Source organism: Rhinatrema bivittatum, chromosome 19 (genome assembly GCF_901001135.1).
Source record: "Rhinatrema bivittatum chromosome 19, aRhiBiv1.1, whole genome shotgun sequence".
Classification (NCBI taxonomy): Eukaryota; Metazoa; Chordata; class Amphibia; order Gymnophiona; family Rhinatrematidae; genus Rhinatrema; species Rhinatrema bivittatum.
Genome location: NC_042633.1, coordinates 10,151,846 through 10,165,878, shown reverse-complemented (window position 1 = coordinate 10,165,878; position 14,033 = coordinate 10,151,846). Strand labels below are relative to the sequence as shown.

Below are 14,033 nucleotides of genomic sequence, written 5' to 3'. Positions count from 1 at the left end.
TTTTTGTAGTAAATGGCTGAAAAAGCCACTTGAAGTAGAAATCTACAATGACATTCCAGGAATTGTTACACTTGGAACACTGTATGGCTGGTTTGTATCCTAGACTGCAGGATAATTAAAGACCAAACAAACTTTTAATACCATATTAACCAAACTAAAAATACTCTTTTGGAACTCTATAAGGTAGTATGTCAGGCTTATATAAGAGGTATATCAAATAATTAGATCAAGGGTATACACACCGAACATGTTTTACTTGGATATCTGCACAGCCTTTAATACCATCCCACACAAGAGGCTCACAAAAGCTGAGCAGTCGGGAGGTGGGTCCTAAGGTGGTGAACTAGATTAGAAGAAACTGGTTGACTGATATACAGAGTAGTAGGTAATGGAATTCACTCTGAGATGACAAAGGCGATTAGCAGAGTGCCTGAGGGATTGATCCTGGGCCCAGTTTTGTTCAATAATATCCCATTTATTTATTTATTTGCTTTTATATACCGACATTCAACATGTGTTATCACATCGGTTTACATGGAACGAGATAAGTGGGTTACATTGTAACAGGGTGTGGAACTTGGAGAACATAACGGTGGAGAGTAGTTTAACAAGCTATTAAAGGATAACTTTATCTCTTATCATCATTTAGGTATATAGAAGCTTAACATATCTTTATAAACAATATTGAAAAGAGATTTGAAGGAATAGTTTGCCTTTTTGCAGATGATACTAAGATAAGCAAATCACATGTATGTGTGTGAATACATCACAATGGCAAACATAAGAGGAGAAAAAGAGAGAACACGTGCTTTTGAAGTAGGTAGATTTTGCTTCATGAAACATAGGTGTTATATTTTAAAGGCAATGGATAATTATAATGATGGGAAACAATGTTGAGTTGTACTTGTGAAAAGAGCAAAAAGAAAAAAGAAGAAAAAAGAAAAGCAATGAAAAAGTGAGTGTTATTTAACCAATAAAACTCCAACAAAGATCATGATGTGTACAAAAAATATAAATAAGATAACTTGTCAGCCACGTCTATTGGCTCTTCCACAATCACACTATTTCATGTTTGATTCAATACCTTGTGTACATACATGTGATGTTTTTATTTATTATTATTTTTTTTATAATTTTTTAATTTTATAGATATTTGTACACAAACATAATTTTATGTTGCATTTGAGAAATTTATGTATATGTATATATGTTCTTATGTTCAATTCTTTTATTCATGTAATTTATGTCTAATTTGATTTTACACATATTTATGTATGTATGTGTGTTTTATAATTTTTACAATAGCCCCTGAGGCAGCTCCTAGAAGAGCGAAACTCAGCCAGAGTCGAGCACGATCCAATAAAGTCTTTTTCACTGATTCTTCTCTACATGGATTTTAACTATACCTAGAATTAGGGCTTAAATATAAATTGTATTTTTTTTTTAATTTTTATTCTTCTGTTTATTTTATATGATTTTCTATATTTTATTTTAAGTTTTTATCTTAATTATTTTGTAGTTGTTATCTCCTATTTTTTATTTTGTAAGTTGTAAACCGCTTTGGTCAACTCCTGTTGTGAAAGACGGTATAGAAATGTTTTTAAATAAATAAAATAAATTTGTGTTAAGCCATGTAATATGGCTTTATTGAATTTTGCGATGTTTTCGCAAATAGCATTTTAAGCTGTTAGGGGAGAGAGAACCTAGCACCACAGGGAGGGGGGGGGAAGAAGAAGAAAGAGAAAGAGAGAGAGAGAGACAGACTAGCTATAAGGCCTGCATACTAGGTAGGTATTTATACCTCTATAGGAGGCCCCCCTACCTACTCGAGGTGAGGTTTAGGTAGTAGTGTAGGGATTAGGGGCCACTTTGACATTCAGAGTGCGACGTACGAACAGAACAGTGCACTCTTATGAAGATTTGATGACCTTTGGAGTGAGTAAACTCACCCAAAGATGAGATTTGTGCAATGTTCTCTCAACCTAGCTTGATGTTACCCAGGTAGAGAGTCCATCAAGTTAGGTTGAGAGAACATTGCATGGAGACGTTGCTGGATACGGCGGTCAATATGCCCGGAGAGATCAATAAGGTCCTCCAAGTCCTCGGGGAGCTCCCGGGTGGCCAGTTTGTCCTTTATCTTAGGAGGCAACCCTTCCAAGAAGACGCTCCTTAGGCTATCCCTTCGCCACCCTAGTTCTGAAGCCAAGGTGTGGAATTCCACCACGTACTCTGCCAACGGGCATGGCCCCTGGCAATGGCAGTCTGTCAATCAGGCTCATCGAAGACCTGTTTGAAAGTCTGTACAAACCGTGGAAGGTCTTGGAGCATCGGATCTCCGCATTCCTACAAGGGGGAGGCCCAGGCCAGGGCCTTCCCATCCAGGAGTGATAAGATGAAAGTAATCTTGATACCGTCACTGGCAAACTGGGATGGCTGCAGGGAAAAATGCATGAAGCAGTGGTTTAGAAACTCAGGATACTGCCGTGGATCCCCTGCGTACCGCGGGGGAGCAGGTAGGTAGAGAAGGGTGTAGGCAGCATCTTAGGAGCAGGGGGTAAGCACTGGACACTCAGGCAGCATCTAGCCATCTTACCAGCATGTCCAGGCATTGCTGTTGCTGCTGGAGTCTCTGGGCCAGTCTGGGGATAGCCTGCATGCCAATCAGGTCCGTCGGGTCAATGGCCTCAGCAAACTGTAAGGAAGGTGGACCTTTGAGCCTAGACGAGGTTGGTGCTACCACCAGGAGAAGGCCCCTGTTGATCCTCATTATCGGGAGGCTGAACAGGCAGAGAAGACCCCACTGGAGCTTCACCTATACTAGCTCTCATTCCTCGCAGGTTGAGCCCTTGGGTACCGGGGCCGGCAGGACTTAGGCAGGGGTCTCTCAAGGCATTCTCACTGAGAGCACAGAGCATGAAGGATTTCACCACATCGCCTGGGTCTAGAAGGTCATCCTTCCCTCCATAGAAAGGACACACACTTTGGGAAAAGCAAAGAGGGAAAAATAGACAAATAGATACAGCCCCAAGAGATAAATGTTTTAATGGACCCTAAGGAGAAGTAAATCCACTAAAAAAGGGTTACAATTTTATCACAAACTTTAATAGCACTGCACTGGAAGAGAACACTCATGTCATGAGTCAGCCATGTTTGCTCAAATTTCTAATGTTCACCTCTTCAGAGGGCTTTCTCCTCTAATGATATTTTAGTTCAGTTGCTAGAACTACTACTTTTAGAAAATGTACTGGCAGAAAACAAGGCATAATCATACAAGTTCAGATATTTTTTGATCAATATGTTAAAATGCAGTTACTTTGCTTTCTGGTGCTCCCTGTAGGTTTCCTCATCAGGAATTCCTTGGTGTTCATGTCTGGTCTGATTAGGATGATATAACATTTGGGGAAGAATATACAACCTAACAACCCAGCACTGGAAGACAAAATTGCAAATATTTCCACAGCCACTGTGTATTTTCCTGTTGTGCTAAGATAAGCAGGAATGAAAGAGAGCCAGACAGCAATGAATATAAGCATGCTAAAGGTGATGAACTTTGCCTCATTAAAGCTGTCAGGCAACTTTCTAGCTAAAAAGGCTACAATGAAACTGATAGTAACCAAAAATCCCATGTATCCTAGCATGCACCAGAATGTAGTCAATGACCCTTCATTGCATTCAATGATTATCTTCCCCATCTGGGATTTCATGTTCATTTGGGAAAATGGGGGAGCCACAATCAGCCAAATGATGCAGATGAGGACCTGGACCAGGCTGCAGGCTGACACCAAGGTGTTAGGCAGTCGTGGCCCCACCCATGACCTCAGGTTACTCTTTGGCTTGGTGGCCTTGAATGCTATGACCACCATGATGGTCTTAGCCAGTAAGCATGAGATGCAGATGGCAAATAAAACACCAAATGCTATCTGACGCACCATACAGGTAAGTGTTGTGGGGTGACCTATGAACACTAATGAACAACCGAAGCACAGGACAAGGGCTAGTAAGAGGAGGTAGCTGAGTTCACGGTTATTTGCTTTCACAACTGGGGTGTGTCTATTCCCGATGAAGATGATAAGGATAGTGGCTGGTATCAGGGTACCTAGCATGGAGATAACAACCAGAGTCATGCCCAAAGGTTCTTGATATGACAGGAACTCAATGGACTTCTGTTGGCATCCATCCCGTCTTTTGGTGGGCCATTGGTCATCAGGGCACTTCATGCACTCTATGGCATCTGTAAAAATAAGCAATCCAGGTGTGGCTTTGATCAATGAAAGGTGAGTTTCAATAGAAGGAACAATTGTAATTAACAAAATAATTTTTAATCAAGTGTATGTTATACAAAATTACAAAAATACATTTTTACAATACATTTTTGCAATATAATTAACATTCAAGCATGTGATAAATCATCGCTGGGACCAAATATCAGCCCATAAAACCTCAATAAAAACAATCAAAAAAACTCACTCCAACTAACCCCACTCATTCCATTCCATACAACCTTCAATAAAAAGAAGAAAAATGTAATGAATTGCTAACTCAATTCACATAGATATATAGCATCAAAAAATGCTCACAGTAAATCAGCTATCAATCTTCTTTTCAATAACTTCATCAATCCTCATCTCCTTCTTCTCCTATGTTCTCATTAGAATCAAGGGATGTAAGGTTTTATAAAAATTCCCAAATTCTCATCTCCTTCTTTTCCTATATTCCAATTAGAGTCAAGAGATGTTAGATTTTATAAAGGCTCCCTATTAGATGTTATGAAGGATCCCGACAAAGAATTCTTCATTTCACCCTTCAGATAAAGAGCTTCCTCAGGGGAAATATTAAATCATAGCCATACTTGAAAGCACAAAGCAGAGCTGCATAACTGCATAAGTTATGATTTGAAAATCCTTTCATGCAATATCAAACATGCTTCTACACGGCTCTATTGTGTTGGATTTCCAAGCTCCAGCGATGAAGCAAAGACTTAAAAGCCATGAATCGTACATGTTACTGAGTAGCATCAATGGTTAAATGTAATGTAATGTAAATACATTAAATATAATTAGAAAATTATCACAGATCTTTAAAGAAGCTTTATTCTCTTCTAACGTCTTTGTCTTGTTCAACTTTTGGTTACAAGACTTTTATGGTAAAAAAAAATGCGGCTTATTAATTTAAGTGAAAGTCATATATTGAGGCCAATGTATCAAGCAAATTGGTTTATGCATGTTAAAAGGGCAAATAGCTTATATAATTGCGTTTGCAAAATTCGAGACACACTATTTGCCATTTTAACAGGTGTAATTTTCCATTTGCAAAGGCAGTCCCAAAATTTATATTACATCACTAATGATTTTGGGTGGACATTTTCTTAAACACCCACAAAACAATTTCCCATGGTGCCAGCTCATCTTGGTGACAATGTTTGCTCTTTGATACACCGGCTGCTTTAATAGGGCAATTTCAAAAGCCATTAACCCAGGTAAATTTGATTTCTAAAAGTTGCTCACCTTTTCCTCGGTTTATAAAGTAATGCAAGTTTCTGCCCTGAAATTCTGTTCATATGTTTCAGTATGCATGCAAGCCTTCTTTACCCATTTTAGGAAATCACACTCATATATTTTATGCACATGATGGTGAATTTAGAAGCCCGGGCAAGCCAAATTTGGGAGATGCACATATATGTCAGGCCGGCACATGCCAAGCAAATTTTAAAAGCTGTCAAAATGCATGTTTATGTCCCACAGCAAGCACATCTCACTAGTCTTCAAAAAGGGGCAATGCCTGGGCGGAATCTGGGCAGGGCATTGGCATTTCAGGGTGTGGCCAAGAGATGTACATGTAAATACTTATGCGCCACATCAAGCACCAAGGTCCCCTGCCGTATACTTCTGCTATGGATGATGTTTAACTTACAAAATAAAAGGATCTAGACATTTCTGAGGGGTTTAAAGGGTCTGGGGTAACTGGGGGGCAGTGTAGGCTATCAAACCAGGGGGATAGAGGACCTAGCTGTTAACTGGGTGAACTGGTGGATTAACTGGTACACTGGGAATGGCTTGGGTACACGCCCCTTTTAAAAACCCTGACATATGCGGTAGAAGCAGGATTTGTACGCCCACTTAAAATGTGGCGTACATGTGTACATGGTCAGACTGTCTTTTAATATGTGTACATAGACGTTGCAAACTATAAAATAGCTGCAACCCTGGGCATGAGCAGACGCATGTGTTACGGCTATGGCTGCTGTGCAACCGCCTCACCACCAGGGGTCCCTCTAGAGCTGGCTCTCCTGACAGGCCCAGTCCATCTCCCTTGTCCACTCTATGTTCTGGGCTTTCCCTTATAACCATGCCTGACAGTTCCCTTGGTGCTTCGGCATCGAGCTCGCCTGGGCTCCCTGCTCTAGCCTTCCTTGCTTGCTGTACGTGTGGTCCTTGGACCTTGCTTTGCCTAGCCTTGTCTTGCGAGGCCTTCGGGCCTTCTTCCTTGTCTTACCTTGCTTTGCCTTGCCTTGCGCTGTGTGTGCCTTCGGGCCTTCTACCTTGCTTTGCCTTGCCTTGCGCTGTGTGTGCCTTCGGGCCTTCTACCTTGCTTTGCCTTGCCTTGCGCTGTGTGTGCCTTCGGGCCTTCTACCCTGCTTTGCCTTACCTTGTGCTGTGTATGGTCTTCGGACCTTCTGCCCTGCCCTGCCTTGCTTACTGTGCGTGTGGTCCTTCGGGCCCTCTGCTCTGCTGTGTGTGTGTGTGGCCTACGGGCCCTCTGCCCTGCCATGTGTGTGTGTGAGGCCTTCGGGCTCTCTGCCCTGTGTCCGTGTGTGGCCTACGGGCCCTCTGCTCTGCTGTGTGCCCGTGTGTGGCCTAGGGGTCCTCTGCCCTGCCATGTGTGTGTGTGAGGCCTTCGGGCTCTCTGCCCTGTGCCCGTGTGTGGCCTACGGGCCCTCTGCTCTACTGTGTGTCCGTGTGTGGCCTTCAGGCTCTCTGCCCTGTGTCCGTGTGTGGCCTACGGGCCCTCTGCTCTGCTGTGTGCCCGTGTGTGGCCTACGGGTCCTCTGCCCTGCCGTGCGTGTGTGTGTGGCCTTCGGGCTCTTTGTCTTTCTACTAGCTGCCCTGACCCAGCCTGGACCCAGACACTGCTACCTGCCGCCTGCCCTGACCCAGCCTGGACTCAGACACTGCAACCTGCCGCCTGCCCTGACCCATCCTGGACTCAGACACTGCTACCTGCCGCCTGCCCTGACCCAGCCTGGACTCAGACACTGCTACCTGCCACCTGCCCTGACCCAGCCTGGACTTTTACACTGCTTCTTGCCGCCTGCCCTGACCCAGCCGGGACCCAGACACTGTTTCCAGCCATCCCTGTCTCTCTCCACCTGGAGACACCCTTTTGGGTGGTGTTCACTACACCTGAACACAGCCCTAGCGTAACAGCATGTGCACAAATGTGCGTCTGTGCACTGCTCTGAAAGTTACCGTCTTAATACTTAACAATGCACATGAAACAAGCAAGAATTAAACTTAGAGGCAGGTATTTTAAAAAGTATGCATGTATTCCTCTTCTGAAAATACTGATTTGCAAGCATACTTGGAAGCACCAGTTTGCTGACATTTTCATCAATTCACCCAGACCTTCCATCCAAATACTACAGAAAAAAGGGAAAGCCTGTGATTTCAACTGTGCAAATTAATTTAGCCAGTATAAAAGCATATGGACAAGTTTGGTAATGTATGTGCGCACACTGCTTACAAAATATCAACTTGTGTGTGCTCTTCTGAATCCTACCACTTCCCCTCCCCTTTTTTCCCTGTTAATATTTACATGTGAAAATGCCTATACATAGGCAGTCTTGAAATTTATGAAACAGCATATTCGCGTGTATATACCCCTTACATGCTAGGGATGTGCAGACAAAAAGTTTATGTTCATAAGTCCATAAGTCGAAAGGGGGGGTCAATTTCGGTCAATATGGACATATGGAGAATTCCATAAGTTGAGTCTATGTCCATACGTGCACCGATTCCCTAAATACAAATTTAAACCCCTCACCCTCCTTAATAAGCTTGGGGGGGGTCAGGAGGCCCCCCCAAGCTGGCCAAAAGTTCCGGTTGTGTCCAACGAGGGTCCCGGAGCGAACGCGCGGGGAATCACGTGACGTCCGCGTCACTCCGACGTGACGCCGACGTCACGTGCTCCTCGCAAAGGAATACAGGAATGGCGTCCTGACTCTCCGCTAGACCACCAGGGAGTTTTGGTAAGTCTTGGGGGGGGATTAAGGAGGGTGAGGGGTTTAAATTTTTATTTAGGATCAACAATCGCGATTTCCAACGTATTCAATATAGCTATGTTGAATAAGTTGGAAATCCGATCGTTTTCGCCTCATCACTTTTTTAAGTTAAAAAAAAAATTACGTTGCATTTTACATATGCGTTCAAAACGAATGCACACCCCTATTACATGCATACATGCTATTTTTAAATGCCCAACTCCTGTGTAACTCTTTGAAAATTACCTTCCGATTGTTTTTTACTCACTGTCTACTACATCAACTGACTGACCACTTTCAAATGAATTCTCATATCAATTGGGACATTCCTCCTCCATGCTGATTACATATTTCTCTATAAATAGCTATATTTAATAGGGATGTGAATCGTCTTAACGATCGATTTCAGCTGGGAGGGGGAGGGAATCGTATTGTTGCCGTTTGGGGGGGTAAAATATCGTGAAAAATCGTTAAAAATCGTTAAAAATCGAAAAATCGAAAAATCGAAAAACCGGCACATTAAAACCCCCTAAAACCCACCCCCGACCCTTTAAATTAAATCCCCCACCCTCCCGAACCCCCCCCCAAATAACTTAAATAACCTGCGGGTCGTTAAAAATCGAAAAATCGAAAAACCGGCACATTAAAACCCCCTAAAACCCACCCCCGACCCTTTAAATTAAATCCCCCACCCTCCCGAACCCCCCCCAAATAACTTAAATAACCTGCGGGTCCAGCGGCGGTCCGGAACGGCAGCGGTCCGGAACAGGCTCCTGCTCCTGAATCTTGTCGTCTTCAGCCGGCGCCATTTTCCAAAATGGCGCCGAAAAATGGCGGCGGCCATAGACGAAAAAGATTGGACGGCAGGAGGTCCTTCCGGACCCCCGCTGGACTTTTGGCAAGTCTCGTGGGGGTCAGGAGGCCCCCCACAAGCTGGCCAAAAGTTCCTGGAGGTCCAGCGGGGGTCAGGGAGCGATTTCCCGCCGCGAATCGTTTTCGTACGGAAAATGGCGCCAGCAGGAGATCGACTGCAGGAGGTCGTTCAGCGAGGCGCCGGAACCCTCGCTGAACGACCTCCTGCAGTCGATCTCCTGCCGGCGCCATTTTCCGTACGAAAACGATTCGCGGCGGGAAATCGCTCCCTGACCCCCGCTGGACCTCCAGGAACTTTTGGCCAGCTTGTGGGGGGCCTCCTGACCCCCACGAGACTTGCCAAAAGTCCAGCGGGGGTCCGGAAGGACCTCCTGCCGTCCAATCTTTTTCGTCTATGGCCGCCGCCATTTTTCGGCGCCATTTTGGAAAATGGCGCCGGCTGAAGATGACAAGATTCAGGAGCAGGAGCCCGTTCCGGACCGCTGCCGTTCCGGACCGCCGCTGGACCCGCAGGTTATTTAAGTTATTGGGGGGGGGGGGTTCGGGAGGGTGGGGGATTTAATTTAAAGGGTCGGGGGTGGGTTTTAGGGGGTTTTAGTGTGCCGGCTCACGATTCTAACGATTTATAACGATAAATCGTTAGAATCTGTATTGTATTGTGTTCCATAACGGTTTAAGACGATATTAAAATTATCGGACGATAATTTTAATCGTCCTAAAACGATTCACATCCCTAATATTTAATTATCCTGTAACTTTGCCCTTTGAATTAACTGAGATCTAAATTCTACACTTGCTCAAGCAACTTCCCCCAACACATACACATACACACACACACACACACACACACATATATACACATACTATTACACATTAAAATGTTTAGCACTCACCGGTTTGGTTACTAAACTCATCTTCAGAGCAGGGGACACAGTCAAAGCAGCAGGCAGGTTGCCCATCCAGAATGGCCTTCCGGTACCCAGGACCACAGCTCTCACTGCAGATAGAGACAGGAGCCTTAACGGAGAGAAGTGTGGAGGAGAAACAGCACATTTATCCAGCAATAATTTATTATTTATTTATTTGTTCGCAAATTTTTAACCCGCCTGACTGCCAAAGTACTTCAAATAGGAAACATCACAAAATAACAACATTAGATTTATAATAAAGTATAATATGAAATAAAGTATTATGCCTATTAATACTGTACATCATTGACATCTTCCATGCATCACACATGGGAACAGTATGGTCATATTTACAAGCAATATAGACATAAAAATCATAAATGCCTATCAATGAATGGCAATGGAGGTAACTTGCAAATGAGTTACGTACATACATGTAGCATATATTGTAGCAGTTATTCAAAAATCCATTTATGGACATAAATCCTTTTGAAAATTACCTTGTAAGTAGTTTAATATCACTGATATATTGTAAATAGTCATCATCCTTAGATTAAAACTCAAGAGCTGATTCAAAATAAAAACACAACTTTCTTGCCAAATGTCATACAGTCAACTTCTCAATGTCAGCTCCTTTGGGAAAGAATTCCATAACTGCGGAATCACATATGGGAAGACCCTACTTCTTAGCCTTGTTTAGTTTACCTCATTTATTGTAGGTATAACGAGGAGTGCTTTCTTGCTAGACCTCAAGTGACAAGATGGGACTATCTATCTTAAATATTTTGGGCCTAACCAATTTAGTGCTTTAACTATCAAGCAAAGCATGTTAAAGCATGCCCTAAAAGTGACTGGTAACCAGTGCAACCAGTGCAGGCGCTCTATGGTCTGTCATTTCACTCCCTGACAGCTGATGAGTTCCCTCAGTCTAAACTCACGGTTTATGGGGCAAGCCCCTATAGAGGGCAGTACAGTAATCTAGTTTGCGATGTCATATGAGCACAGATTAGTGTAGCCAAGTTGTGGCTCTCAAACAAAAGGTTTCAGTTTCCTAATCTGGGATGATGATTAATAGGAGGGAATAGGCTGATGCCAATTTTCACACTGTTCTGCCGGTTCTGTTGCTCTCTATAATTTTCTTGAATAAGGTAAACTTCTTAAAAGAAATGTTCAGAGAAGAGAATTGTTCCTAAAGACGCCTAAACCATCTGTAAGCATGGTCATCCCTGCGAGGAAGCATATTTCACTTCCCAGAGCCAGAAGAACTGTAAAGATGCACAAATGATATGGGGATCTGATAGGTTTATTGCTAATCTGGTATTTACTTTTTACAATTGTAGAGAAGAGACACTGGAGCTGTAAGATTCATGGACCCTTGTGCTCTGGTGAGGTTGGCACAACATACAGGGAAGGCCCCATAGGTCAACACCGACAGCTGGTGGATCTATGATGGGAACCCTGCTGGCCCCCGGAACCCAAGGGCTCAACCCCTTTCCCCTCAGACTGAGTCCTTGGGTTCCAGGAGCCAGAAGGTCTTAGGCGAGATTCTCTATGCAGCAGGTGTAAACATAGGTCTAGTAGCAGACTAGGATTAGATGCAAGTGGCAAACTAGGAAATTCAGTGTCCAGATAAGGATTGATTGTAGGCGGCAGGCAAGAAAGGTCACTATCTGGGCAAGAGTCAAAGACAGGCTGCAGGCAAGAGTGGTTTAGTCCAGGCTAAGATCAGATCCAGAAATCAGTCTGAGAGTAGGTGCAGGAGATAACGAGGACTGATGTGGGTGGGCAGGAAGGTGGTAAGGATAGACAGACAAGACAGGCTGGGCTGGATTGATGAGGCAGGCATGGTTAGAGAAATGAGGCAGGCTGGATTGGAGAGATGAGGCAGGTTCAGGAAAACAGGATGACGCAGCAACTCACACTACACACAGGTGTAGCCGACCCGTTGCTGAGGTGAAGGAAGGAGTCCTGAAAAAGTCCTATACAGGGGTGGAGCCCTGACATCATAGGGACCACAGGCATGTTCACGCCATGAGCCTTTAAATGTGGCACAGTCTGGTGCTCGCACACCAAGAGGAGCTCTGGAGAGGACTGTTGAGGAGTGAGTGCCCGGCAGTGTCCGGCAGTGTCCTACCACCAGAGAAAGGGACTGGCAGGTCAGCAGCATCAGGTTAGTGCCGTGGCTCACAGTGCCTAGCCATGAGCTGCAAAGCATAACAGTTTCCCCCCTCTTAGGCTTCCTTCTCAAGGTCTGGGGCTTCGGCATTGAGGGAAATTGATGGTGGAATTCCTTCACCAGAAAAGGTGCTTTGAGATTGGCTGCTGGCTCCCAGGAATTCTCTTCTGGTCCATAGCTTTTCCATGTGATGAGATATTCCAATCTATAGTGTCATCTGTGAGAATCCAAAATCTCCTGTACCTCAAAATGTGTATCTTCTTCTGAAGAAATGTCTGTGGGTTTTGGAGGCTGTTGAGATGGCCAATAGAGATGCGTGCACTATGTTGTTTATGCTTAGGGTGGTCGCAAGTTTGAATTGATACGTTACTAGTCCTATTTGACACAATACTGGAAAGGGACCTATAAAGTAAGGAGCCAGCTGGGTGCTTAGCCATACTTTATCTCCCACATGGAATTGTGGAGCCAGTCTGCGTATGACATCCATGTGTTTCTTGGCTTGGTCTGCACCAATGGTGATTAACTGGTTAGTTCGGTCCCATAGGTCCTGGAGCTCCTGTGCCATAAATCAGGCTGTTGGGCAAGACACTGAGAAAGGAAGGGGTAGAGGAACTTGTGGATGCTTGTCATCGACAACTTTAAATGGGGAGGAGTTGGTGGTACTACTCACATGGTTATTGTGTGAAAACTCAGCCCAGGCAGCTAATTAGTGGATGAGAAGACAAATGTACGTGAAATTGGGAGGTAGTTGAAACAAGCAGAACTTACAACTTACAGACAAGCTACAAGATCAGGATTGTGTATGTGGCTTTATAACCCACCCCAAATGTTCTGGAGGGCATGGGATATAAATAATTTCACATAAATAAATATTTGTATTTGTATTTATTTAAACTGTATTAATCACCTGACATATGAAGGCCTAAGCGATTTATAATAAAAAATTTACATAATTAAAATTTAATAACTCAGCAATAACAATAAAACATAAATTAGACGATCAGAACATAAAATCAACAAAAAGTTGACAGAAGGCCTGCTGTAATAAAAAGCCCTTCAACAGGAGTCTGAATTTTTTTACATTATCTTGGAGGCAAAGGTCTAAAGGCAACGAGTTTCACAAGGTAGGCGTTGCTACGGAGAATGCTGTCTCTCTAGTTGTGGCAAGATGGGCATGACGTACGGAGGGAACATCTAATAAACCACGTTGTGAAGATCTTAATTCATGAGAGGGCTTATAAATCCTTAAAAGGGCATTCGACCAAGAGCAAGAGTCTGTGCCTAATAATTTAAAGGTAGTCATTGCGATTTTGTACCAGATACACTCTCGATGTGATCAAATCGACTAGAACCAGAAACAAGTCTTACAGCAGAATTGAGAAGGAATTGTAAAGGGTGAAGGGAACTGTTAGGAAGACCTAACAGTAAACTGTTGCAGTAGTCGACATGGGGGAAGATAATTGCACATGGAAATCAGGAATATGTAACAAGTGATGTAAACCGGCCAATAAATGTAGTTTATAAAAACCGGCTTTGATAATTGATTTAATTTGAGGTTGAATTGACAGTGTTGCATAAATAAATAAGGCCGTTTCCTGTATAACTCAAATTAGGATAGAAGCAGACCTCTCCCACATAAGAAAGATTATGCATCAAAGGAAGCCAAATGAAGCATAAAAGCTAAGAGAATCAGGATGAAGATTCACATTCTGTAAGGAGAGCGCCATCAGCCATCTGAAGACCTGAGACTGAATGTACAGTACTGAGTTTCTGATTTCCTGATAGTGTCTTGCACCTTGGAATGTGTGAGGGAAATGTC

At 43.6% G+C, this 14,033-nt stretch overlaps 1 protein-coding gene across 1 annotated transcript in view; it reads right to left on the bottom strand.

Annotated features, from left to right (window-relative positions):
• Window positions 1-3,290: 3,290 nt before the first annotated feature.
• The window catches only part of LOC115081130 (extracellular calcium-sensing receptor-like), a 36,607-nt gene continuing 25,864 nt past the window's right edge, over window positions 3,291-14,033 (bottom strand). The window contains exons 4-5 of the mRNA XM_029585637.1: window positions 10,024-10,147; window positions 3,291-4,231 (exon numbers count right to left, since the gene is read on the bottom strand). Of these exons, the coding sequence (XP_029441497.1) occupies window positions 3,291-4,231; window positions 10,024-10,147 (1,065 nt within the window). The remainder of the gene's footprint in view (window positions 4,232-10,023; window positions 10,148-14,033) is intronic.